The sequence below is a fragment of the Acipenser ruthenus genome, chromosome 28 (assembly GCF_902713425.1).
Source record: "Acipenser ruthenus chromosome 28, fAciRut3.2 maternal haplotype, whole genome shotgun sequence".
NCBI classification, from domain to species: Eukaryota; Metazoa; Chordata; class Actinopteri; order Acipenseriformes; family Acipenseridae; genus Acipenser; species Acipenser ruthenus.
Genome location: NC_081216.1, coordinates 17,614,989 through 17,641,077, shown reverse-complemented (window position 1 = coordinate 17,641,077; position 26,089 = coordinate 17,614,989). Strand labels below are relative to the sequence as shown.

Sequence of the window (26,089 nt, the reverse complement as noted above, 5' to 3'; positions counted from 1 at the left end):
GGTTAGGCAGTGATGCTGTACCTGACTCTCTTTGGCTTGTGTAAGTGAATGTGAGGGGGTAATGGAATGAAACACTATTCTACCCAGCATTACCCTGGCAAGGAACCTCCCAGTAGGTTTCAGAAGTGAAAGGCTGTTACCGTTGGGCTCCTGAGGAGAGCTTCCACAGGCCAGCCTCATGACGATGGGGGCGTAGGCCAGCCTCCCCTCCACGCAGTGCTTCCGGACACTCTCCACGATGTTGAGAGGGAAGTGGATGTGCAGGTCACACAGGAACACAATGCTGTGACTGTCCTGTAAGAAACACCCAGCACAAGACAAGTCATCCTTCACTGTATTCCTGACAGGGAAGTCCACCAGGGCTATTCAAAACAAACAGCAATAAAATGAAAACAGAACCTGCATGTAAGGAGACCCCCCTGCCCCCCCCCCCCCCCAACAACTAAGATTTTAATATTAAGTACTTGAATCAATGACAATACCTTTTTTCATTTGTCAAAAAATAATGCAGGTTTAGTACAGAAATGCCCTAATCAAAATTCAGTGTACAGTATCTGTACTAAATTTTGGAAAAACAGCTACTAGATTAATTCAAAATCAACACAGAGGGTATCAATACTTATTATAATACAGTATATGTAAGTGCCCCTCTTGCACCCCTGCTGCTGCTGAGAATATGCAACAAACCCCCTACTGCCACAGCAGAAACCTTTACCTCAACAGAGTCGACTCCAGCCTGCAGCCCAGCAGAGCGCTCAAAGTTCCCTTCACGCCTCATGTAGTGATACCTAACAAGACACAAGGGGAAAAATGAAGAATGAAACTGCCTGTCAAACCTACCCAAAATAGACAAAAAGTAATTGCAATTGCATGACCATGAATTTTTTTTTTTTTTTTTTAACAAGGGGGTATTATTTAAAAAAAAATAAAAAAAAAGTTTATTTAGCAGACGCCTTTATCCAAGGCAACTTAGAGACTAGGGTGTGTGAACTATGCATCAGCTGCAGAGTCACTTACAATTACGTCTCACCCAAAAGACGGAGCACAAGGAGGTGAAGTGACTCGCTCAGGGTCACACAATGAGTCAGTGGCTGAGGTGGGATTTGAACCAGGGGCCTCCTAGTTACAAGCCCTTTTCTTTAACCACTGGACCACACAGCCTCATATTATTTAGTTTGAATATATCCTGGAAACAAATTGATATCCCAATATGATTATCTGTTAAAGTATACAATTTCTACTCATTTTAATACCAGTAATTCAAATGTTAAATGGCTTGTCTCTCACATTTTACACACACTCTACAGTATGTTAGAGCAAGTGACAGCAGATAGAGTGTGCACCCCTCACCCCTGGTTACCTGGGCAGCTTGCTGTCCCTCAGTGCCTTCTCTACGTTCATGTCCTCGCTGTCGTAGTCCACGATGATGACACTGAAGTTGTCGTCCTTGGTTTCCTGGTGCAGGAACTCCATGTCAGTGATGAACTGCTGGACCCAGCGAGCTTGGTTCTTTACTGCAAACAGTGCAAGCACATTGCTTTGAGTTTTACCCTTTCATAATACATAACAAAAACCATGGTAACGTTTCTTCCACTGTTTGATAAACAATAGCGTGCAATCGACAACCTAGGAGAAATGGTGCTAAAGCATAAAACACTGCCTTATTCTGTACTCGTGGGAGACCGTTTGATCTGAAAAGCAGCTTGTGAAGTCTAACTTTATGTAGATTACTGTAATGCTAAATTTAGGTTTAGTGTTTCAAGAATCTGCTTCAGAAAACATGACTTAAGTATCACCCGTTTAGTATCAAACACATTTCAGAACACATTTTTAGAATTAATGCAAAGAAAACAAAACAAGCAAAGGACCAAAAGATTAAAAACACAGGGGCCTATGATAAAGTCAATCAGAGGTAAGAAAATGGATTTGAAAGCATTGGCTAGAAAAATTTTAATTTGTATCCCTTCCTTTTATATCACGCTCTTCATGCAGAGCACCCCAGGGTGCTTTCCAAAAAAAACTCAGAACCACAGTAATATGTTGTGAATGACGTGTGTGAGTCAGCACTGGCTGCAGCACTTTGAACCAGTTGGAGCCGACGTAATTTAGAATCGGGATGGCACAGCCCAGCACTCACCTGGCACCACAAAGTGCACCATGACGTTGTGTCTCCACTGCAGGCGGAGGGGCTGGCACAGCAGGGGCTTGCTGTAGGAGGTGCCCCACTGGGGTGGGGTGTGTGGGAGTGTGCTGGTGGTGGAAGGGGGGGTGCCCTCGCTGTTCTCCAAGCTGTCTTCATGACGGCTGCGGTGCAAGAGCAAGTAGATGTACTGGGAGAGCCGCACCACCCTCCTCCCCCGCTCCATCAGCTCCAGCTCGATGAGGTAGCGGTTTCCCCGCGCAGAGTCCCGTCGCTTCTCCATGTTGATGATCCGCAGCAGAGTGTAAATCCTGGGGGAGAGGGGGTGAGAGAAGGTTTATCTTTATTGTTAAGGCTGCCGATAATCTGTGGCAATCACACACATCGCAAACTGTTTCTCTAAGGCACATTACTTTACATTTAGGCTTTACTGTATTACTTTTTTACTATTGTGCATAAATAACCAACAGAGCTTCTGCTTAAGAAAACAGGGGCCAGTGGTAATCTTAACAGTGCCAATAACATGGAAAGAAAATTAAACCAAGAAAAGCACAGGGTCTGTCTGTTCAAACTAAAGGGGTTAGGGAGGGTGGCTGGTTTGTGGATACATGTGGATCAATGTGTTCCTGAATTTAAAATGCATTTCTACTTAATGAATTAGTCCAGGTATCTGTGATTTGAGCCTAGCCCTCCATCCGCCTCACCCTCCATTCCTCTCGTTGAGTTTCTCCATGTACTGCGCCAGCACATCCACCACCTCGGCCTCGCTGAGCTGCAGGTTTCCCGACACGTTGCAGCGCAGGTCATTCCAGTCGGAACGCAGCAGCTCAAAGTCCATGGTGTTCACAGTAAAGGTGCGCTGCCAGTTAATGGACTCCTCAGCCCAGCCTGGCCGAGGGTTCGAGTCCTCGTAGCTGTAGTCAGACAGCCCTCCCTCCTCGGCCTCGTCCACTGGCTCTGCCTCCAATAGCTGCGTCTCTGTGGTCTCTGAGGTTTTCATGTAGGACGTCACCCTGGCCTCCAAGGGCACGGCGTTCTCTGAGGAATTCAAGTCTGTCTCTGGTTTTTTTACTGTCAAGGTGGTGGGTGGCGGAACCGCCTTGATGGCACTAGAGGGTGCTGGAGTGGCAGTTTTTCCTTGCCCACCTCTTTCCTTGCCCACCTCTTTCTTGTGCAAAGAGACCCATTTCCTTGCAGAAGCCTTCCGTCCCTGAACAGCCTCCTTGGTGATGTTGCTGCCCAGCCATGGTGCATGGCTGTCCTTGAAAAGGGTCCTCAACTGGGAAGCACTTACGAGACCTTTGCCATTGAGCTTGGTGTTGAGGTTCACAAGCTTGGTGGTTTTGCCATTCTGGTACAAGAAAACACCTGGGAAGACCTCTCTGGGTTGCCTGGGTAACGTGGTCTTCCTGTTTGGCCGGGGCCTGGTGATATAGGTTTTGTTCTGGTTTTTCTTGTGGTCCTTGTTGTTGTTGTTGGTGTCTGCGACAGCATGGGCCGTGTTGCTCACGATCTGCTTGGCCCTGCTAGTCAGGAAGAGGCTGGGCATGCTGTGTTTCGGCATCACTGATTCGTCGCCCCCCTTTTTGCTCAGCTCCTCCGGGCCAGTCCGGATCCAGGAAAGGGATTTCCCCCGGATGATGATGGGCTCGTTGAAGTCCACCACTTCCTGGTTGCCGTGGAGATCGGTTGCTGCAGTGGGGTCTTTGGTGTTACTTCTCTGGTTCTCTTTGTCCTGCGTTTCCTCAGCCCGGAACACCTTCTGCCTGCGTCTGAACGCGTAGTCGTCAACGTCATCCCCATAGTCGATGGCAGTGGGAGGGTCGGGCTTCCCTTTAACCCTGGAAGTCAAGCGTGGGTCGGACAGGCTGGCGTTGGTCTTGTTTCTGATTGGATGGCTCTCTGTAGGTAAAGATTCATCTTCAGGGTCCACTCCTTCCTCCTCATCAGGGAAATCTACACAGAACAACACAGACACAGGAAGTTATGCTCATATAAAATAGGTTAGACATTTCAGACATTGCAGATTAGGCAAACTAAATGATGATAGTCAAGTTAATATATTCATTTTGCTTTTCTTTTAGTTGTGTTCCTTGTAGTAATATGCACTGATAAAAACAATTATTGCTGAAATCATTTGTCTATATGCAGCATGTCCATAATATCAGTAACATAGTATATTCAGGACCTACTTTAGCTTATTTAACACAGTAAAGATTAATTAACATCCCCAAGATTATAATTCTAGTGACAACATTGGCTTAAGACATCAGCATTGCTTGAGTTGCAATACATTAATACCAATTGCTGGAAAACAAATGTAACACTGGCAAATTCAATAGTGATACATCCCCTAGTGGTGATGTAAAGAAATGCACTGAAAGAAACAGAAGTCACATCACAGTGACAAAAGGCATTGTGGATTTGTTGAAAAATCTGCTGTGATCTTGTGCCAAGTGCTGTGAGCACTCACCTTCTGGATTTGGAAAGAAGAAAGGCCTGTCATCCTCTTCCTCATCCATCTTCATGTATTTGTAGAAGCCAAACCTGTAAAGACACACACATGATCTTTAATGTGGAACAGACGTCCTTCCAGAGTGAATGCACAACTGGAACCAACGCTCCAGATAAGGTTTTGGGTCAGTAACCACTGAGCTACTCAAAACTACTGCCTTCCACACTGCAGTCCAGCACTCTAACCACTGAGCTATTGAAACCCACTGCCTTCCACACTGCAGCTCAGTTCTCTAACCACTGCTACTCAAATCCACTGCCCAGTGCATCCCAGCAAGTAACAAAAACATCGCTACCGTTGTTTCTCTGTACTTCATTTTTTCTCATGTACTGCACAATTATCCCTTTACTTACTTTTCCAGGTAGATGGGAGACTCTCTGTAGAAACACTTGTTCTCTGTTTCCATGTGGGTCAGTCTGGTGAAGTCATTGGGATACACAAATGACAGGTAAACCTGAGCATGGAACACACAGTAATTAGAATTTATCTCAACAAAACAATTCCACATGTACAGACATATAAATATCTTGGTATCCCTAAATTCGTCTCCTCTTTAAAAATATGCAAGAGATTTTAATAAATCGTCTCTCCCACAAGTGCTGTGAAACCCCAAATATGATCCATTTACTACCAATGCGGTATGACATTTTCTCTTCATTTTACCCTCAAAAATAGGTTCCTGGCTCAGGACTGCCAAGGACAACACTGCATTGAATACTGTACCTGTCCTGTCACTCACCACTCAGGAAATTCATTTTTGGGGTAAAATAGAGAAAAAATGCTCCACCCAGTCATTCAGCATTGTTAGTAAATCTATCCTATTTAGGGTACCGCTGAGTTTGTGAGATGGATTGCTCATTAAAATCCTTAGCATATTTATGAACAATTATCTGTTCAGGGATACCAAGATATTTAGTGAGTGAAGTTATCCGACAACAAACTCCCCATCCCCAGTTGTACTGCTTTCCTAGAAATAGGAGAACATTTTGGGGTGCCATTCCACTTGTGAGATGTCTTCCTCATTAGCTTGCTTTTTTTTTCTTTTTTTTTTTTTTAAGGAGGAGACGATTATGTATTCAGAGATACCAGGGTATTTAATAAGTAAGGGATCTGAGTGATGAGAAATGGGCAGTGTGATCCCCACCCCTAATTTTGCTGTAAATCATTTGCTGTTTCCAAACTTTTGAACACTACTGTATATGATGTATGCTTTAATATGGGTCCAGGAATTCAATGTTTCAAATAAAGTTTTTTTTTTTTTTTTTTTCCCCACAGTCTGTGAGGCTTTAATGCAGTGTGTAGCTACAGTGAGTGTCCTAGATTCAATGTCCATCACCTCAGACTGCAATACAAATTCAAGAAAGAAAAAAGGAGAACTGGCTGAAACAAAACGTTGAGGTCGTTGGGGTTCCTTGAAGACCAAGGTTAAAAACCAAAAACCACTGTTTACATAGATTCCTTTTCAAAATGTTTTACTGTACCATACTGTTGTTTACTGATCAAGCCAATTGACAGAAGGTGGCAGCAAAGCTCTGGTAATAAATCAGATGGCAAAGTTCTCAACTCATCCAAAAAAGACCAGAGGGTGCACTTTAAAACCTGATCTATCCCATCCCCATCCCCCCTTTTTATCTCCCGGTGACAATGACTGGATAAGCTGCAGCGTCTTGTTTGTGTTCTTCCATTTTCCTTCAGGTGCTGTGATCATCAGCTCACACTACTGTCTATAATGCATGTCTTTCTTTTGTTCCGTGGAGAATTTACTGCTCATAAAAGGTGCCAAACAGATCCCTTTATTTACAGTAGGAGCTGCCATCCTCCAATTCCTTTTTATCATCACCCAGCCAGCCACATACCCCTGGGATATGGTACAAACCTTGGTTTTAAAAGCACAATACATTTTACGGTACATAAGCAAACATGGCACAATTTTCTAGCAATTTTACACGTTTAAGCAGTTAACAATAACACTTAAAAAAAAAAAAGAAAAAAGAAAAAGTAAAGTTTAAAATGTATGTAAACTGATTTTTAATCAAAGTGCAGGACGTTTGGGACAATATGTACTTCTTCAACTGAATGCATTGTGTTTACAGCAGTATGTTCATTCCATGAGGTTCCAAGGTGCCCAGTTTTTTTCAGATTTTGTTTCCTGGCAGCAGGTTTCCCACAGCAGTGGCATGTTCCTGAAACAATACCCTCCTGTAGGCTACAGTTGCAGTGTGCTCTATAACCCGAGTGGGTAGTGCTAAGATGTTGCTCATCCTTTTAAAATTCTGTTGCTCACGGCAGCAGCATGGCCGTGGATAACTAGCTTTCTAACTATCCTGTGTTTGTGTGAACTGTTGCCTGCCACTGAAATCTGCCAATAAGAGTGTACCAGAATATAACCTGTATAAAATAATTGACAGAAAGATTTTTATTGTTACTGCATCACGCGGATATGTGAATGGATAAATCAGCATTACAATGTTTACGGAATCATATTTTCAACTGGCTTAGCAGGACCAGTTGGCAATCCTGCTTGATAAATGAATGTAGAGACACAGTTCGTCCTGAGCCAGTCTCCTTGAAAGTAAGCAGCAGTAACAGAGAAGCCCTGTTTCTTCAGAGGGCGTCACTAGCAGTGTAAAGGCTGCTCTACTCAGAAACCTGATTGGCTGAGACCATCCACTTTTAAATATTTATTAAACAAAAGTCCTGTTCATTCTTTTCAGGGCACTTTATAGATCTTTTTTTTTTTTTTTCTTGGCCACAGGTATATGTCTAACATTGAATTTTCCACAACTCTGTCTGCCAATGCATCTGTGTAATTACCCTTGCATTCATCATTGCCTTGCTCGCTTTAGACAACAATCCTTGATTCTTTATTCACTGGCTGCTTTTGGACTGGCCAAAGTGCACCTTGAGTCAGACTCAGAATGCCTTGCTTGACTAATCTGAATGAAGCTAAGCACAGATACACAGCAGAAATCTAGATAAAGGAAGGAGTATGCGCTGACAGACAGGCTGTCAGGTCAACAAAACAGAACAAAATACTACAGAAGAATTACAAGAAACTATAAACACAATGAAATGATTCGATACTGAGGGGAAATTATAGCACAAGGGCAGCCACAATGGTACAAGCTTTTAACAGAATGATATGCCAAGTAAAATAGGTCCTGTAATGGAACACACCAATGGCATTTTTTTTAGAACATTTCTGCAAGGGGTGTGTTGCTTTATTTGAACACACAAAGAAGACATGGATCTTTACAATTCTGAATACACTGACTCAGACAGAGTGAATAATACAGCACCAAATGCTCACAAAAGCTTGGAATACCAGGCTCTATTTATAACACATGATTTATATAAGGAATGTTTTTTTTTAATGAATTAAACAAAGTTTGATATTGGTGAAACTTGCATACAGTAAACTGTTGTTAAAAGGAGCCTACAGCAGTCTTGAACAATCACATGGGGTGCTGGGATTGAAACTGGTTGTGAAATTATTTTTTGTTTTTGCAGTTTACCATACATTTCCCAAGCGTATTCTGAACAATTACCAGGTGGTACTGTGCTTTCCATTGGTCTTTACTAATTTGCTATGCATTTACCACAGCATAACACAGTGCAATCAATAAGCCACACTTACAAACTGCAGGCCCTGGTAGCGAGCGATGGGGAAATCCTTCACAACATAGGTGGGAGAGTACAGGCAAGTTGGCAACACATTCTCCAGACGAGACGGCTCTATCATTGGAGCTGCAGAAAAAACACAACATTATACTCATTGAATGGAGGATGTCTAAACAACCACTAAGACTGCCCTTAGAGCAGAATGTACAGCCATATCAAAGGATCTGCATTGATAAGAGCAGGCTTTGGAATAGCACCCAACCAAAGAGAAATACAGAATGTAGAAAATAATACAGGTGCTCACAGTCTAGGATCTAGAAGTGCATTGAAATATGTCAGTGAATTGAGCCTGCCAGTCAAACCTGTTCTCTCTCAATACACTCTCAATTTTCTGTAGAAAGGTCAAACCTTATCCTTTCCCTGCTGCTTCGAGGATCACGCACTGAATTCAAACGCCAGTGTGGTTGGCATGGAAACAGCACGTTTGCTACTCTACAGTATATGAAAAGATTTTAAACCCAGTTCAGGTTTTCTTTAATATACACTTCCAATCTGGATAAACTAGTGTTGTTTCTCACACATTCATTCTATACTTTGCTATCAGTATTTAGTCAAAGGCAACACAGCCCCTCAGGGTTTGATTAAACCCTTGCCTTGTCAGCTTTCAACTGACTCACTTATGTGAATAATTACAGTGCAGTGTTAATTATAAAAGTGGATGGTTATTTGTGTGCTGTCTGTCAGAAGCTGAAGAGACTCACTGAGGAAGAAGGTGTCCCTGGCATCTGGTTTCAGCATGTCGGCTCCGTGCTGCCCAGTTTGTGACGCCCCATGTCGTGGCCCGGCGTGGCTTGCGTGGGTCTGTGGGATGTGATCCACGCTGTTCATCTTCAAAGAGGCCTCGTCTGAAACCAAGTCACAAGCAACACTGCATTTCAAAGGGGTTCCGGACTTTTATTCCGGAAAAAAGCTAATGTTAGCCAGCTAACACAAAACATTTGTCTCAGAGAAGCATCAAACTTTTAACCTTGAAAAAAATATTTCAAAGCCAAAATAAGACTAATAAGAAGCATATTAGTAACCTACTGCCATGGCTGCAAACACAAAGTAAGAGCGACTAGTATAATGGAAAAGTAGATCACCAGGACATACACCCACTGAATGTACATGTACAGTAAATATGCATGTGACAGATGGACATATTAACATGTTCCTCCATATTTATAGTAATACTAAAAGAAACATTTGTCTGTTACAGCATATTCTAACGTTGGGTGTTTTATAGTTATGCATGATTACTCCTTATATACCCAGATTCAGATAAGTAATGAATGACCTAACCAAGTTGTATAATGCATCTGGATGTGTCTATGTTTCCATGAACAACAAACATTATTCCCAGGAGTACACCTGTGTTGTGACTAATTGATCATGTGCTGTAGCGTGGATGAGACACTTGGTCGAAAACACATTTGTGACGGATTTTGTTTTTCACTGAGCGTTTACAGTTTAAATTATGGATTAATTAATTAAAAGTCGAGCTAGGTGAGACTAATTATCAAGGGAGAAAACCACTGTTCCTAGTGCTGATTCTTCTTTTGTGATGCCACAAACAAGCACTGTAGAGCAGCAACAGCCATTCTTTCCGCGCGTTAGGAAAGGCCCACAATAACTCATTTTCCTCATTCCAATGCAACCTGCTAAAGCGTGACTCTGAGCTGTGCTCATTCATTAAAGCTTATCTCCCAGTTATGAAAAGCTATCAAAACTGTCTTGTAGGCTTGGCTGGATGAAGCAGTGTTTAATTAATATTATTGATTGAGCAGGGGCCTCTGAGTTACATTAACAGAAGCATGATTTATACATCTGAGACTAGAACCTGATGGGGAAGATGTGTATAATTAGGAAACGTTGAAGCAGAGGCCTGGAGCGGCGTATTGAATGAGGTCGAGGGCCAAGCGAAAGAAAGGTTCGAAGAGTCTTTTATGCTGAGCAGAGATTGATTCTGTACAGGAGGTGTGGAGGAAATAGCTTCAGAAGCTGACAGTAGGGACAGGAAACCTGTCCTGATGTGCTGTGAAATTCTGATTCTGCAGGGTGTCTGCACTGTGCCCACATATTGATTCCAGCTTCCTGGGTTCTGATTGTGTTGCACTGGGATTGATATTGTGGTAAGATCCCCCACAGGAGGTGGGAACCATACTCAGCTGATGTAGCCTGGGTTCAAATCTCTGTTCAGTCCCATTACTGGCTTGTTTTCAGAGAGAAAGTAGCTTCAATTTACATTTCCTTATTTATTTATTTTTAAATTGAGTGTGCTACTACTCTTTGTGGCGTTCTTATTGTAATTACTCAAACTCAAACTGAATTTCAGGTGACCTGAATTCAGAAGCAGCTCTTGGATATACAGTGCACTCCACTTAATTGCCTATCAGATGGGCAGCAGTGTGGAGTAGTGGTTAGGGCTCTGGACTCTTGACTGGAGGGTCGTGGGTTCAATCCCAGGTGGGGGACATTGTTGCTGTACCCTTGAGCAAGGTACTTTAACTAGATTGCTCCAGTAAAAACCCAGCTGCATAAATCGGTAATCGTATGTAAAAATAATGTGATTTCAAATTGTAACAATTGTAAGCCATCCTGGTTAAGGGTGTCTGCTAAGAAATAAAATAAAAATAGCAGCATTTACCATTTAAATGCATTGCAATTTCTCAGTACCAAAAATGTGTTATTTGTTTACATGGTATTGCACTCCGCTGAAATGCATATCTGATAATTGCATAATTTACTTAATTGCATGAAAGATGATTTTGTTCACAACTGTAGAATTAGTTCTGATAATTGCATTGGTTGAGGAGTTGACCGCGTGACCACAAACAATTTGACTTGCAGTTATGGCGGCTTCTAAGAGGAAGTATACCACACTTATTTTAGCTCAATGAGTTGAAGTTTTAAAAAAGTTAGAAAATAAACAAAGTCAGAAGTCTGAGTTTGATGTTGATCAAAGCGCAATTTCTCGAATTCAAAAGAACAGGGAGAAGATTCTCGACGAATGGCAGAACAGCAGGAATCCAGGCTCAACACGACACAGATCTGGGAAAGCAAAAGCCATGGAGGGACGCTATTGATACCATTAGTTAAGAAGTCCTGAAGTAATGGTTATATACTGTTCGTATATACTCTGTTAATGCTTTATGGGTAATTGCATGGCGTCTGTCCGGTCCCGACTCCATGCAATTAAACAGAGTTTAAATATACATAACACAGGTTAGATCAGCAATGAGTGTTCTTGGGAATCAAGCTGCATTGTTGTCAATACAATAACTGTTCAATAGATGGCGCTGTCAGCTACAACTATACAGACAGAGCTGTTCCACTTTATGACCCAACCTGAACTAGCACTAACATTTATTAAGCACTTAATTATACATACAGTGCTGGCTTAAACTTAATTAAATGTCACTAAAGAACAACATAATAAACAGTGTGCTATACTTTTTAATTGGGGACTAAAGCACTTCCAATATGAAAAGAAACAGCAGTGTAAATAAAAAGATAAAAGACAAAGAAAAGCCAGGCTGTTTTGCTGCTTTTTTTCCATATGAAAGCATGTTTGAAGAATCCTGAAGCAAGGTACTGCTCCAAAAGAACTTCCAAGCCAAGGAACATCCAATACAAATTTCATAACAAATGGACATTGAGCTACAAATGTAAGTGTAGCTTAATATAGATATGTACCGGCTCCTCCAATATATTGTTGGTTTCACTGTCCAACAAAAACAATTTATTGCACCATTACTGCAGGATTAGTAAATCTGTTAATTTACATAGTTCTGGAAAATGAAGGTTACATCGTTTTTAAACCTCCCCCACAAAACTTTAAACGCAGTAAGGAAACTGCAGGATTTGAACCCGGGTCTCCCAGCTCTCCATGCACTGTGCAGTATGTGTTAAGTGCTGGTTAGACAGGTAAGGGAATCTAATCTCCGGAGACCGATATGCAGGGAATGATTCATGATGTGTACATGCTGCTGATGCGCAGAATGACCTGGCGAGTGCACACAAATGTTTCAAGCTGTAACACATCTCTCCACCCCAGAGCTTGTTAATTCAGGTTCAAATTAAAAGAAGGGCAGTCATAGAAATCCAAACATCACTGTGTCTTTGCTATAATTAAAATGCATTTTAAAGATCTCCCTGCAGCATTGTGCATTTTCACACAAGGATTTATACAGATCTGTTGGAAGAATTCCTAATCCACAGCAGAGCCCTGTGTAGAAAATCAATCAATCATGTTGCTGTCTGAATGTCCCATTATTTGTTAAAGTGGTTGCAGGTAGCAAAATAATTCCACAAATCTGTGGTTCACTCGTATTGACTATATAGCTCTCAGATGTGTAGTTTTGTTATAGCAAACCCATATTTTCATTTTAACGACATGATGTCTGGTACTGCGCTTGGTCATTTCACCTAGAGGGTGGAATTGTCCCTATCTCTGCAGTGCCTTCCACCCTACCATTAACTCCTAATGCAGCCACATGCTTTGAGACCCTGGAGACAATGCTAAGGGGAAGTGACATACTGTAAGATAAGAAACAGTAACAGCTTTCCTGATAGCAAGGCAAGCAAACCACAAACTGAGCATTTGAGACCTATCATATAATTATAGAGAAGTGTTAACTAAAACCACTTAAATTAAATACCTATTTCACTTTCAATACCATAACATAGCAATACTATTACCGATACCTATATTCTGAAAAAAATTATAAAAAAATCTTCCTTTAACTCGACCCAGGAATGGAATATTCAATTCAGAACTGGATAGTCTGTGCTGTGGACTAAGACCCTTGATGTCTTACAATCTTGACGACATTTTTTAACCACAGTGTTAAAACATGTAATCAAAATCAACATGCATTGCTATTCACAGGGAATTGTTTTTTAAATGAATAGAGAAGGCCACATTAACAGTAAGTAATATTTTCTAGTATAGTAACCATACAGGTTCTTTATTATTATTATTTGTTTATTTAGCAGACGCCTTTATCCAAGGCAACTTACAGAGACTAGGGTGTGTGAACTATGCATCAGCTGCAAAGTCGCTCATAACAATGTCTCACCCGAAAGACGGAGCACAAGGAGGTAAAGTGACTTGCTCAAGGTCACACAGTGAGACAGTGAGTGAGCCGGGATTTGAACCAGGGACCTCTGGTTACAAGATCTTTTCCTCAGTATAAACAGTATTTTTTTAAACTGCAGCCCTACAGAAATGCGTGTTTTTAAGAATAGAAAAATGCATGAGCTGAAACTCATTTTAATACTGAACCACTCTCCTTCATCTGATACGTGCCTTATTAAAATAAAGGTACTTGTGGCTATTATCATTTTTTTCTGCTGGAATGTAATTTAGTTTCAATGTAAGTTAACAGTAGCTGCCTGGGGGGAAATGATGCTCGTTGAACCAAAACATTAGCAAATTACTAACATTTGAAAGTGGCTACATATTTTTAGATACTCGCTAACACCTCTGTTTATTGGAATGCCCCGGGTACTTTATGATTTTACATATATCTCCCAACAGAATATGTAACTTTGTATATACTGTAAGTTTCTAATAAAAGTCTAAACTACTAAAATAATATCATAACAGATGCCCTGTGATAACCTGTGTAATGCTCTTCTGCCTTGTTGTCACAGAAATTGAGGGGTAGAGTTTGAATTTGTTATGGTTTTTCCGTTGAAAATATCATATTAAGAATTTAACTATAATAATCAGACAATTCAAACTCAACTTCTAGTTATGTTTTGAAACATTTCCATTTCACTACACCCAAAAGGAAATACTGCTGTGCCCCTCACCTACCTCCCCCACCTCCCCATCACCCCCAAACACAATCTTTCCCTCAACCCCCACCCCCCCTTGCCCAAAAGGGCCAGCAGTGTTGGCTTTACCTGTATAAAGTGAGATGTAGGGGGAATCAATAACTTCAAACTTCAGTCCTGGGAGAAAAGGACGCCACTGAAACAAAAAAGAGAGAAAAAAAAAAAAAAAGAATGTGAGCGAAAAGTGAAACGAACCGAAAATCAATTAGGTGACTGTTGACTCTGATAGATTTTCCGGTAAGATAAAATGTAATCCTGGTATTCATTCGCCGGGAGAAATGGTATTGTGGGCAAAAAGCCAAGACCCGATCAGATGGCCTAAAGATTAACACTGTTGCTGCCTGTGAAGCTGCATTCTTATGGAGCTCGAGTTTAGAGGGCCCTGAGGGGGTTTGGAACCTTTCACCCCAGGAGCAGCAGCTTCTGAAAGCAATTCCCTCCTGGAGCCTTTAGAAAATCAAATACAAAAAAAGTATTAGACAGTTTAACTATTTTTCAAAGCAGCTTCTGTAAAAAAAAGTACATTATAACAAATGCTCATGCATAGTTGAATCAAAACTGAACAAGTGGTTTAGCTGCCAATATTTCAGGTCAGCTACCAGAGCCAAGCTGAAATGACATCGCTACTCTGGTAAGAAACGCTGCACACAATGTACTAATAAATAAACTACAATATAATAATAAACTACAATATAACTAAATTAATACAACTCTGGCTCCTACAGACTCAGAACCCGTTTGGTTTCAGAATGTTATCAATAAAAACAGTCCTGAATTAGAAAACGTCTTAATAAATGCCACATTCCCCACAAAATGCAAAAACACAGTCCTGAATTAGAAAACATCTTAATGAACATCAAAGTCCCCAGGGAGTGTGTCACGCAGAAATGACAGCAGCCTGCTTATTAAAAGCATTACCTCTCCCTGACCCAAGCGCAAGTGAAGGGAGCTTCAAAAATACTAACAAAGCTAGTGCTGATAGTATCAACTCACATAACATCATTTTCCAAATTGGTTCTGCAGTTACAGTGTCACTTCTCATTGTTCCAGGCATAATCACTCAGGACAGCTCATTTTAGAAAAGTGCTTGTCTCAGAGACAGTGTTTCTGTATATCAATTAAATCAATGCATGGGCTGCAAGCAAATTGGAATCAGTAAAGCTTTTACAGATTTCCCCCCCCTTTTTTTCTGCAAAGAAGCAGCCAACTGCATAGTCAAACCATTTGATAAAGAAAAATACCTGGGACTTCAATTATAAATAGGTGATATTTCTGAACTTTTTATATATATATATATATATATATATATATATATATATATATATATATATATATATATGAACCCATTTTATAGCACCTTGCTTAATATCATACCCCATTTATTATCACAATTTTTCAAAAACCACTCGCCATGCACCATAGTTTCTTTGATAAATTACCTCTTAATTTCATCTCACAAACCCGCTTATTGTCACGTTTTGTGCAACCTGTCAAATGCTAAGTGGCTGGGCTTTACTAAGAAACCACAGGATATAATTAATTTCCAATGCAACTGACAACCAATAATTATCTCGGCTGATAAACTGACATTTTGTGCAGCCTGTCAAACGTGGGGAACTGTAACGGGATACAGTTCAGCTACAAAACACCAACGTCACCAAATTTTTCTTCTTTAACATAGTCAGTCTTATACAAATGCACACAAAAAAACACCAAGTGCAATGCCTAATTGATAGCTCTCATCAGTTAGACAATTCATGCCTTTTTTAGATAATAACACAAACTGTTTTGTTCCAGTTAATGATACAAAACGTATTTGTCCTCTAGTAAACTATATGCAATTGTTTAAATGTAAAGAACGACTAAAATGTACCGTATTAAAACACTGCTTGTAATGTGATGTCCATTTTTGTACCCACTTTATTAAAACATCTGACAAATATTAAATAAAATACAATGGAGAAACTGAAATTGATTTAGATGATTCTGACAGTTTATTTGGCATATCTCTAAACTGGTATTAATGAACAATTTGTATCAATTGAATAAACTGTTAAGCTATTTATGAGGCAAGTAAAAATTAAAATACTGCAGCCACACAGCAGAAGGTTTGAGGGCTTGCAAGAAGAAACTTCACCTGTACAAAGTAGATGGAATGTTGTTTCTGCACATTCCATGTCTGCCTGCATGCTAACATGTGCAATCTGTGGTTGAGCTTGGATTGGAATATTCAACCCACATTCTCCTGACTCTCAGTCTTTTACTCCATGTCGACCCAGGTCTTTGTTTCAACCTTTCAAGTTATTAATTATTAAATTGAACCAGGTCCTAAAGCACTTTTAATGAGACCTGTAGACCTGTGCTTGCACTTGAACAGTCCTTCAGGGCTGGAGTTGCCTTACTCTTACTCTAACCCTGTGGTGGCCCTTCACAATATTGTCAAGGCAGGGGGTTCTCATGGGCAGCTCCTGTAGCAACCAACTGAATATTTATCATTCGGACGCAGGACTGATGTTAAAAACCCTTCATTTCTATTATTCAGTTCAGTCAGCAACTGACTGTGTTGCTCAAGATCAATAAATACAGTTCCAACAAAATGACTAGGATCAATGGATGAAGCTACAACACTTACAAACCTTAAACAGTGTATATTGAGTGCCTGGGATACAATCCAGGCTTGTAGGGAGTTAGCAGTAAACAAATCATAATTGCATGAATTCCAGTGTGTGTTTATGGCTTTGATTGCCACTCTATCAGCTCTGCAAGGTTTCATTGAAGGTTATAATTTATTCATGCAATAAACAGACAAGCTGAACTTAAACACATCCTGTAAATCTCCTTTTATAAGCACGCCATTCATTTTAGCTTATGTCTGTTTAACCGCCAACTTAAAATCTCTGCTAATTGGGCTGTAATGAATACTATGCAATACAACAGCATTGCGTCTAGTTTAATGGGGTCTATATTAATGATTTAAAATGTAGAAGATCTTAATACCGTCTTAAAGGGTGTTTGTTTTTCGATCCACCACTTCAGATCATTAAAATAAACCCAAATGAGCCTTGGGGTAGACATATTTAGGTCACGTTATACACATATCTAACCATACTGATAGAATAAGCGGTCCAGGCTAAAGGCAGGATTTCAAATGTCAAAACAACAGGTGTGGCTCAGACAGTGAGCCACTGTTGGTATTATCAGTACAGAGCCCTTTGTACTGTATATCAAGGTTCTGAAAATTAAACGTGTCTCATTCAAGCAGTCTAAACCTAAGCAGTCCACAAGCAGTATACAACTAAACATAATGAGAATTGAATGAGCACCAATTTGAGAAGGAAAGCGCCCAGGTATTCCAAAAGCACAGCCGGGTCACACTCTGAGCCAATGATAACTCTGTGTCCTCCTCCCTCCTCCAACAACAACAGCACAAAGAGCGCTCAGTCAAGTCAGTTCAAACACGGGCAGGGAGAGAAAAGGAAATTTAATTAGGGCAGCAAACACACGAAGCCATTTCTTAATTTACCCAAACACTCCAGCACTGGCATACAAATAATTACTCACAGTATCTGCATGTACCACCCATTCCACAGGATACAAAGAAACCTGGAAGAACTTTCATCACACTTATCAGAAATCTACACCTAATTTATTTTATCACCCCTTACAGTATCTGCTTCTGTTGTCACAGGGACGATTAAGTACATTTTTCTGTGCTCTGAAGCAACAAAAAGATAGAAATAAGACTATATCTAGGAGCTCTACATCGTGTGGTAACTTTGTTGTTATTCCAGACCCAGAGCTGCCTATGGTGCTGTCAGTTATTACTTTTTATCATACAGGTTCAGATGTCTTCACCTCAGCAGGAACAGTCAAATCCCTATGGTAACAGTGCATGAGAGCAAGTGTTGTCGTTAGCTCTCAGCATTGCAAGATTGGAAAGGTAAAACTTAGTCTAGCAGACAAACTTTTCTGGCATTGCCTTTGTCACATTATTGGAACTGCAGTAAAACTTACATTTTTGCAAATAGTGGCCTGTTTATGCAGCACTATAGAAAAGAGAAGTAACACAGCTCATAAAACCGTATTTATTTTTTTAGTCCACACACAGAGGCACACAGGCTCTATGCTACAGTAACCACAGTACACAATACCACAGTCTCCAAGATAAACCTGTCTTTGAATGAAGCATGTGAATCACAAGGCTGTGCACCAGTTAGAAGTTTAGATTAGAATGGTTATGAAATGAAGCAATGCTTTTTGTGTTGCATCAGTCTGTCCCTATGGAGCCCTTGTGCTCTGAAGCACTGCACCAAGCGCAAGGGGGAAGGACCGTCTGCATTAGTTAGTAATAACAAGGTACTGCACATACTGTAAGGGTCTTTATAATCCAGGGTTGTCTTCCTAGGTGATAAGGAGGGAAAACAGAACACAGCTTTCTTTAAGTTATCTGATGTTCTTTTTCAGAATACAGTGCTCATTATTTTTAATGCTTGTGTCCCTATGCCTGACTGTAACCAGTGCTATTGTCCCTCACCGTTCATAATAATACATGGGAGGTAATTTTAGCTCAGCTTAAAGGGGAGGCCATTTTAGCCACAACATGGAGTTTTTTTTGCACACAGCAGTAGTAGGTGTGGAGGAAGGTGCCACAGCTGCTCCAGCCTCTACAGCAGGCTGGAGCAGCTGTGGCAACTGTGGTTTTAGAAGTGCCAGAGAAAGAGTAATAAAACGAGCCATTAAATCTCAATGTGTTAATCTAGAACTGATAGACCCCTCGGAAGCTGTCAGTCCTGATTTAGAGGTCTTATTTGCTGGAACTTCTTCTCCTCGGTCGATCACTTCAGCAGTGCTTAGCCTCAAACTCTCTCAAAAAGTAGCATTAACGTTGAGAACCCCCCCCTCCCCCATGATAAGATGACATGGCTAGCCACAGAAATATGTAACATACTAAGCACCATGTATTGCCAGCAATAAAAATTGAATCTCGATCCACTGTAACTATTCACAAGACAGCACCAACTCTAACTACTTTACATGCACTTTAATAGATCTGTCTTGTGTTACACATTTCTATGGCTGGCAACTATAACTGAAGAGCAGCGTCGGATCTCAGGACAAATCACCTTAACACAGACTATCAAAAACGTGAAAAACACTTTTAAGTGATAAAAAAATAAGTATATTTACAAGGAACTACATATTACACAGCAATGGGTACACTGCACAGAAATACATGAAATCTGTGAAAAAAAATACAGCCTTAGTTATGATTTATAAACTCCTGAGATCATAAAGACACCAGTGCAAGTCCCATTTTTTTGTAACTAATTAACAAGTTTGAAGTGCTGTACATTCTGTGATTATAATAGCAATCAATATGTTTTTTTTTTCTCTGTCTAGGTTTTATACAAACCATACTGAAGTCGCTTCCATACAGAAAGCTACTTGCACCTGTGGCTTTGGTTGCTAACGTGTCATGAAATAATGTTGAAAATAATGGCTGTTGTGTAATTCAGGAATATAGTGTAATAAAATAATTTTGATGCTAACATCAGATAGAGAGATAGTACTTTTCTAATTATGTATGATATATTGAATCACACATTGTCCTCTAATTAGCTGGATATTGGGTAAACATAAGTTGGGATATAAATGGCTGGTAGTATTTCATTTTAAAAATACTTTGTTTCCCATCCTTAGAAGCAAGTTGTGGCACCAGCTCTAGTCTGTATGTATAAGAAATATATTAACAATTATGAAAGAGCGACTCTGTACACAGTAGCAATGTCTTTAATTCTGTTTCAGCTTACCATGGCAATGGGGAGCTTCTGTAATGAGAATGCAAACTGCGCCTAAATATATTCTCATAAAAGACAGAAAAATGCTTTTCTCTTTCCTTTTGATACCTCAGCATCGCTAGTTTCCAAGCCACATGGGGAAAAAGAAACAAGCAAATAACAGTTTCTTTCTACAACAAAAAAAAATTAAATAAATAAACCTACACCCAAAAGCAGCACTAACAAAAATCTGTAAGTCAGATATTGATACCAAGTAGATTACTTTATTTAATTCCTCTGTACCTTATTGAAAACTACTTTAATTTACACTTTTTTGAATTTTTCACTACACTTTCTCAAACTGTCCACCCCATTGTGCTAGCTGAGGGAGGGAAGCAGTCAACCTACTCTACATAGAGGTTTTCATGTCTAGAGCATGCCGGAATACTCACCCCAACCTCAATGTGGTCAGAGCCCTTGTCGTCCTGTTTGTGAAGAACTTCAAAGTAGTAGCGTCTTGAAAAAATGAGGCTGGAAGGTAAGAGAAACACATCAGAGAGTTTCCATTTTACATCCCAATTTCCTGACTGTAGTGTAAATGAGATATTACTTCATACTCAAAGGCAGATAATTCAGTATCTTAGTAATCCCTTGTAAAAGATTATCATAGAAAAAGAATAGTACAGTAAACGCATGGCAAAGCATTATAAAGCCAAGAGGTATAGTAAAACACAGTAAAAAGATTAGCAAACCATTGTGAATGCACAGTTTAGCCATGGGGAGAAGCATGGGGAAACAGCACAACTACTGCGTACATTTACAGTGCTATACTTTAATAAGAGATAGACACACCAACCGATAAGCACTTTCAGTCGCCAGACAGGACAGAAGCAAATTAGGCAAGATGACAACTGAGAGGCTTCTCTTTACAACTGACAAGCTCATTTTGAAAAGCTCTGATCCAGCCACACGGTGAAATCACACATAAGGGACTTTGCTTCATTCCTGACCATTACCATGATATATATCACAGGATACACAATGAATTGTTACACCCCTCAAACAGAGGTGATAAAGGTTGTTGAATTCATGTTTCCTCTTACTATATCTCCTTTCTATTTTGCCTTTTAACAATATATGAATTATGCATCATTAATGATCTTATTACCAACCATAAAAAGGAGTCCATCTGTACAATCACATTATTTATTATTTTATTATTTATTTCTTAGCTGACGCCCTTATCCAGGGCGACTTACAATTGTTAGAAGATATCACATTATTTTTACATACAATTACCCATTTATACAGTTGGGTTTTTTTTACTGGAGCAATCTAGGTAAAGTACCTTGCTCAAGGGTACAGCAGCAGCGTCCCCACCGGGATTTGAACCCACGACCCTCCGGTCAAGAGTCCAGAGCCCTATCCACTACTCCACACTGCTGCCCTCAATGTATGACCTGCATATGGTGTTTATTGTTAACACCTATAAATATATTGTATCTTTTTTAGCTAGATTAAATCAAACTGTTTTGTGTTGGGAGGCAAACACACACACACACACACACACACACATATATCAAAAACAGATCTACAGTATATAATACACAATTGCTTCACATCTGCTATTCCAGGTTATTGGTCTCCAGCTACAGTTCACACATCATTACTTTTAGCAAAATACCAATAGTAGTAAAGCGGCAGCACTGTGTGGTAATGTCTATTTGACTGCAGGCAGGGAATGCCAGTCCTGAAACTGCTATTTATTAGAAGATCAGACAAAACGGGACTGTGAGGCTCAGCGAATCAACACAACCTGCAGGAGGCTGGTTTAAATTGGGTAATAATAACAGATTATTCTATATTTATTTAAGCCTCGCTTCTCTCTAGCACAGAGATCAGAAGATATCCAGCCAGTCTGTAGGAGGTTAAGTATCCCATCTCACTCAGTCAAAGTGCCCTGGCCAAATCCTAATACCATTGGAATCCTAATCCTAATATGCTCAATAAAGCTCTTCTGTACCCACTTCAATAATTCTGATTCTGTTAATAAGATTCTGTTCTCACTACCTGGTTAAATAACTGAAGGCTCTGACTTGAATTGAACCAAGAGAGTGTACCTCCTGTGACATTTAATACCAGTAACAGGGAGATTTCGATTTAATTTCCCAACTAACATCCTAGCCGCTGAGGTGAAGCCATGTGCTATTCAAAAATCCCATGCTTGCACACAATTGCTCAGAGCAAGTAAAGAAATTAGAAATGAAAGAAACTGCCGCATTCATTGTTAAAATCACAAAATAAGAAATTAAACAAGGACTGAGCCACTGAATGGTAAATGGTGTCTTTAATGTGAACACAAGCAGCATCCCAAACACTGCACAATGAGCTGATGTACTTGATAAATAATATAAAGTGTTGTTAATATCAATCTGGTCACACGCTTCCTTCCTGCACCCGAGCTGCACCCGACGCACAGGCAAGTGCATGGAGAGATCATGTGGGGATCCCTATGCTGGGTTTAACGTCACGCTAACTCATCCGCAGCTAATTGTTCTTCAGGCTGTTGCAATAAAGCAGCCCCAGAGTCTCTCTGCACACCACAACCAGAGACTCAGTTACAGCTTTTGTGTTTTTTTCCTTCTCAATTTCCAATTAGAGTTTTTTCAAAGGAGAGAGCTGAGCAAAGTGGTGTAGTCGGGTGCCATATTAGTGGGAAGAGCGATATGTCCCAGTCAGCTAACCAGACACCCAAAACTACTGTCTGGAGTGTCATATTGCAGGGGAAGGACAAGGTAAAAACATCTGTACCAGAGGGAGTGAAGTTCTGAACTGAAGTCCAGTCAAAAAGGCGCACTGTGAGATGAAAACTGTAGGATATAGGACCAGGTGAGGAACTAATACCTGCTGCAAACAAGAGACTTAAATGTAAAGATTCTGATAATTACTCTTTAAATTTACTTTTGCTGTGATAAATAGTATAGCTATGCTCTTCTATTTGTGAAAGGGTAGAGTCACGGCCCAGGCTGGTTACCCTCAGGAAGCAGACTCAGAAACAGGAGGTGTGCAGTATAAGTGCAAGAGCGCATATTTATTAACAAAAACAAAAAAGGTTAAACAAACAAAACAACTATGCAAACAAAAAGAAACATGCACCCAAGTAACCACTATTCCAGTGCTTTAGCTGTGAGCACACCCTGCTACTCACAGCCTTTATGTCTCTACTACCTCCAGCTAACAAATGCTTTCTCCTTGCTTTTATATCATGTGGCTGAGACTTGATTGAAGATCACTTATTCAAGCAAGACCCAGCCACATTCCACACGTGTATTCGGCAGGGATGGAATTAAACCCATCCCTGCCAAACAAAATAAAAACACACCCCACACTACTTACCTGTGCAGACTTCCACCCTGCCACATATCCAAAAAGCTGATCTAAAAGTAGAGATCAAATAGTCTTTTTCATATGCTCCCTCAGTCAAGTAAATCCGGATGACAAGCACAAATAAATACAATCTGCCGCATGGTACATTGCAGAGTGGAAAAGAAAAATGTAATAACATAAGCACTGTGATACTGTAGCAGCAGTTATATGCTGCTCTCAGATTGAGTTAAGATACATATGAAAAATCAACATGTCTGATGAATCACCACGCAATGCTTGAAGAATTATGAATAAATGCCAGTTACTGTTGATGTGGTAATCTCAACTCTCAATTCATCTTTGTGTAAAACGCATCATAAAACCACCACACGGTTGTCAGTTTCTACTTGAGAGAGACCCGTGATTGAATGACAGGTCAGGACTGAGGTATGCTCACTTGAAGAGCTATGAAGGGACACTGCCATGAGAGCTGCCATCACAGTGCCTGACTATTAACCCTGGTCAACTTTTAAGGGGAAATATTCACTAAATACAAGGTTGTCTTTCCACTTGTATTGTATGTGAGAAAACCTGAAACTGAAGTGTTTACATAATGATGCAGTGCAGTCTATCGATCTTGTGCTGAATGAGTTAAGAGTGTGGGGAATTACCTGCCAGGAGGACTCTCGTTTCTCTGGTTGATCTGCAAGTTGTCTATAAATAAATGAGGCTGTTAAAGATCCGGGCCTGGTGTTAATCAATGGAGCGTTAAGCACAGCCCAAGGCCGCAATGGCTCTCTTGCATTGCTCTAGTGAGCTCTAGCTGAGGAACGCGCTCCCTCATTTCACTGCTCTGAACACAGAAGGCTATTGAGAAGCTCCCTCTACTCACCCAAATAGCAGTGAGCTGAATACATGAATCCCAATCACAGACATCGGCCAGGTTATTGTTCCTATCCGATGGTGATGAGATGGAAAAATTGGAGTTTGTATTTCATTACCAACCACTCTGATGGAAACATTGTTTTTTTTATTTTTTTACTGTTTGCTTTTTGGCGAGTGTGAATTTAGTGTTTATGAAAGTGATGGACAAAGGCACTGGCTACACGGTTCTGGAAGGCAGGCAGACAGGCAGGCACCATGACAAGTTCCCTTGAAACTCATCTCACACCAGTACCCATTCAATCCAGCCACTGATTATTATTTTTTATTTTTTATTTTGTGGTGCTGTGGATTATACTCTTTTATACTCTCCAGTTGGGGGCACAGTAAATTGATAACACCAAAATGATTTCACTTGGGATTTGAATGAAGTGATCAGCTGCATGTTCTGTCCCCTCTGTGATTTCCAACAAAGCTTTTGCAGAGATACAGCAATCCTAGTGGCTACTTCTTAATGTGTTTTCAGTGCTTAGGTAGAATGCTTTGTTAATTCAATCTGTGCGTGTTCCATCCTCCCACCATTATGAAAGCGTGTACAAATGTTGAAATCAAACCGACTAGTTGTTCACAAGTTATAAAAGGCCACAAGCTGTCATTCAATCAAGCACTCATCCAAGGAAACACATATAAACAGTATGTCCACTGCAAGCGCTCACGATCATAAAATGTACATGGAATAAAGTCCCATTACAAGATAATATTGTGTGTTCAGTTTACTGTGTTTACAATCCTCATTACAGTTGCAAGCTTAGTTCAGGTTAAAGCTAAGGGTCAGGTTGTGAAGAAAGGGTTTTAAATTGGAAAGAAAATGGCAGGGAGTTCACTTCAGTACTTCATATCAGGAAGTTTATTTTTAAGTATAGTTTTTGGCTGCAGTTTTTAAATGGCCATGGTATTCCCAGGTAGATTCTCTGGGATCAACTGAATAGACACCCTTATCTCAAATAAGCAACAATAAGCCGGCACGAGGCGAATACATTACCAGCTGGGCTGAATCTCTGTTTTAACTCCATTGTGCAAAATTTCATGCCGAGCGGCACAGAACAGCTGCTGTTAGAAAACCCATATGTGAATATAAAGCAAATCATAGACTCAGAGCCTCCTATAGCTCTTTCAGATTGCATTTGGATATGATTCAATACACTGCTGATCTCACACAAATTTTAATTTATTGAATAATTGTGAACATGATATAAAGCAGAGGGGCCACCACCTCAAATGAAAGCAAGGAATCAAATTATGAAAAGATGTCTGAATCCACAGCTTCACTGGAATTTAGAGACACATAAAATCCTGAGCTCTCACTTGAAGCAGCTCATGTGTATGTGTGAAATTCAATTAGAGACTGAAGTTCAGTATAGATTGCACACAGAAGAAGGCGTTTTTAAACAGCTCAACAGGTGGCTAGGTGTCTAATGTCACATTTCAATCTGCAACACAGAATCAGTCTGTAAAACACAATCTCGTCCCAGTTTCAAACTGGGGCTGCAGCCAGTTCCATCTGCAGTGTACAATCGACAATCCAATCTGCCAATCTTTTTTTTTTTTTATTTAAAGCACATGGTATGGTAATTGATCACTTTGCACTGAAACATGTATCTCCTTTATTTCCATTTTCTTTTAATATCACAACATCATTCATTATGTATTTATCTTTCTACCTAAAAAAGAATCTTTGTTCCGGAATATGAAATTAAAATAAATATATGGGCAATAATTTGTGGAAAGAAAAGAAAGGGGGGAGAGGGGGAGACAGAGAGAGAGAGACAGCGAGAGAGACTCACCAGTGATGATTAAGAGATTAAGGGACCATCTCCAAAGAATAATTTGAAAATAAAAAGCCAA

At 40.2% G+C, this 26,089-nt stretch overlaps 1 protein-coding gene and 1 long non-coding RNA gene across 2 annotated transcripts in view; one reads left to right on the top strand and one right to left on the bottom strand.

Annotated features, from left to right (window-relative positions):
• The window catches only part of LOC131701953 (uncharacterized), a 38,912-nt gene extending 32,899 nt beyond the window's left edge, over positions 1-6,013 (top strand). The window contains exons 3-4 of the long non-coding RNA XR_009309185.1: positions 5,017-5,103; positions 5,931-6,013. This is a non-coding gene — a long non-coding RNA (uncharacterized LOC131701953). The remainder of the gene's footprint in view (positions 1-5,016; positions 5,104-5,930) is intronic.
• The window catches only part of LOC117964157 (N-acetyl-beta-glucosaminyl-glycoprotein 4-beta-N-acetylgalactosaminyltransferase 1-like), a 144,879-nt gene that overhangs the window by 3,237 nt on the left and 115,553 nt on the right, over positions 1-26,089 (bottom strand). Inside the window, exons 8-18 of the mRNA XM_059002983.1 lie at positions 20,389-20,467; positions 14,229-14,295; positions 9,038-9,181; positions 8,293-8,402; positions 5,009-5,109; positions 4,614-4,687; positions 2,845-4,096; positions 2,138-2,451; positions 1,361-1,514; positions 716-788; positions 141-294 (exon numbers count right to left, since the gene is read on the bottom strand). Coding sequence (XP_058858966.1) covers positions 141-294; positions 716-788; positions 1,361-1,514; positions 2,138-2,451; positions 2,845-4,096; positions 4,614-4,687; positions 5,009-5,109; positions 8,293-8,402; positions 9,038-9,181; positions 14,229-14,295; positions 20,389-20,467 — 2,522 coding nt within the window. The remainder of the gene's footprint in view (positions 1-140; positions 295-715; positions 789-1,360; positions 1,515-2,137; positions 2,452-2,844; positions 4,097-4,613; positions 4,688-5,008; positions 5,110-8,292; positions 8,403-9,037; positions 9,182-14,228; positions 14,296-20,388; positions 20,468-26,089) is intronic.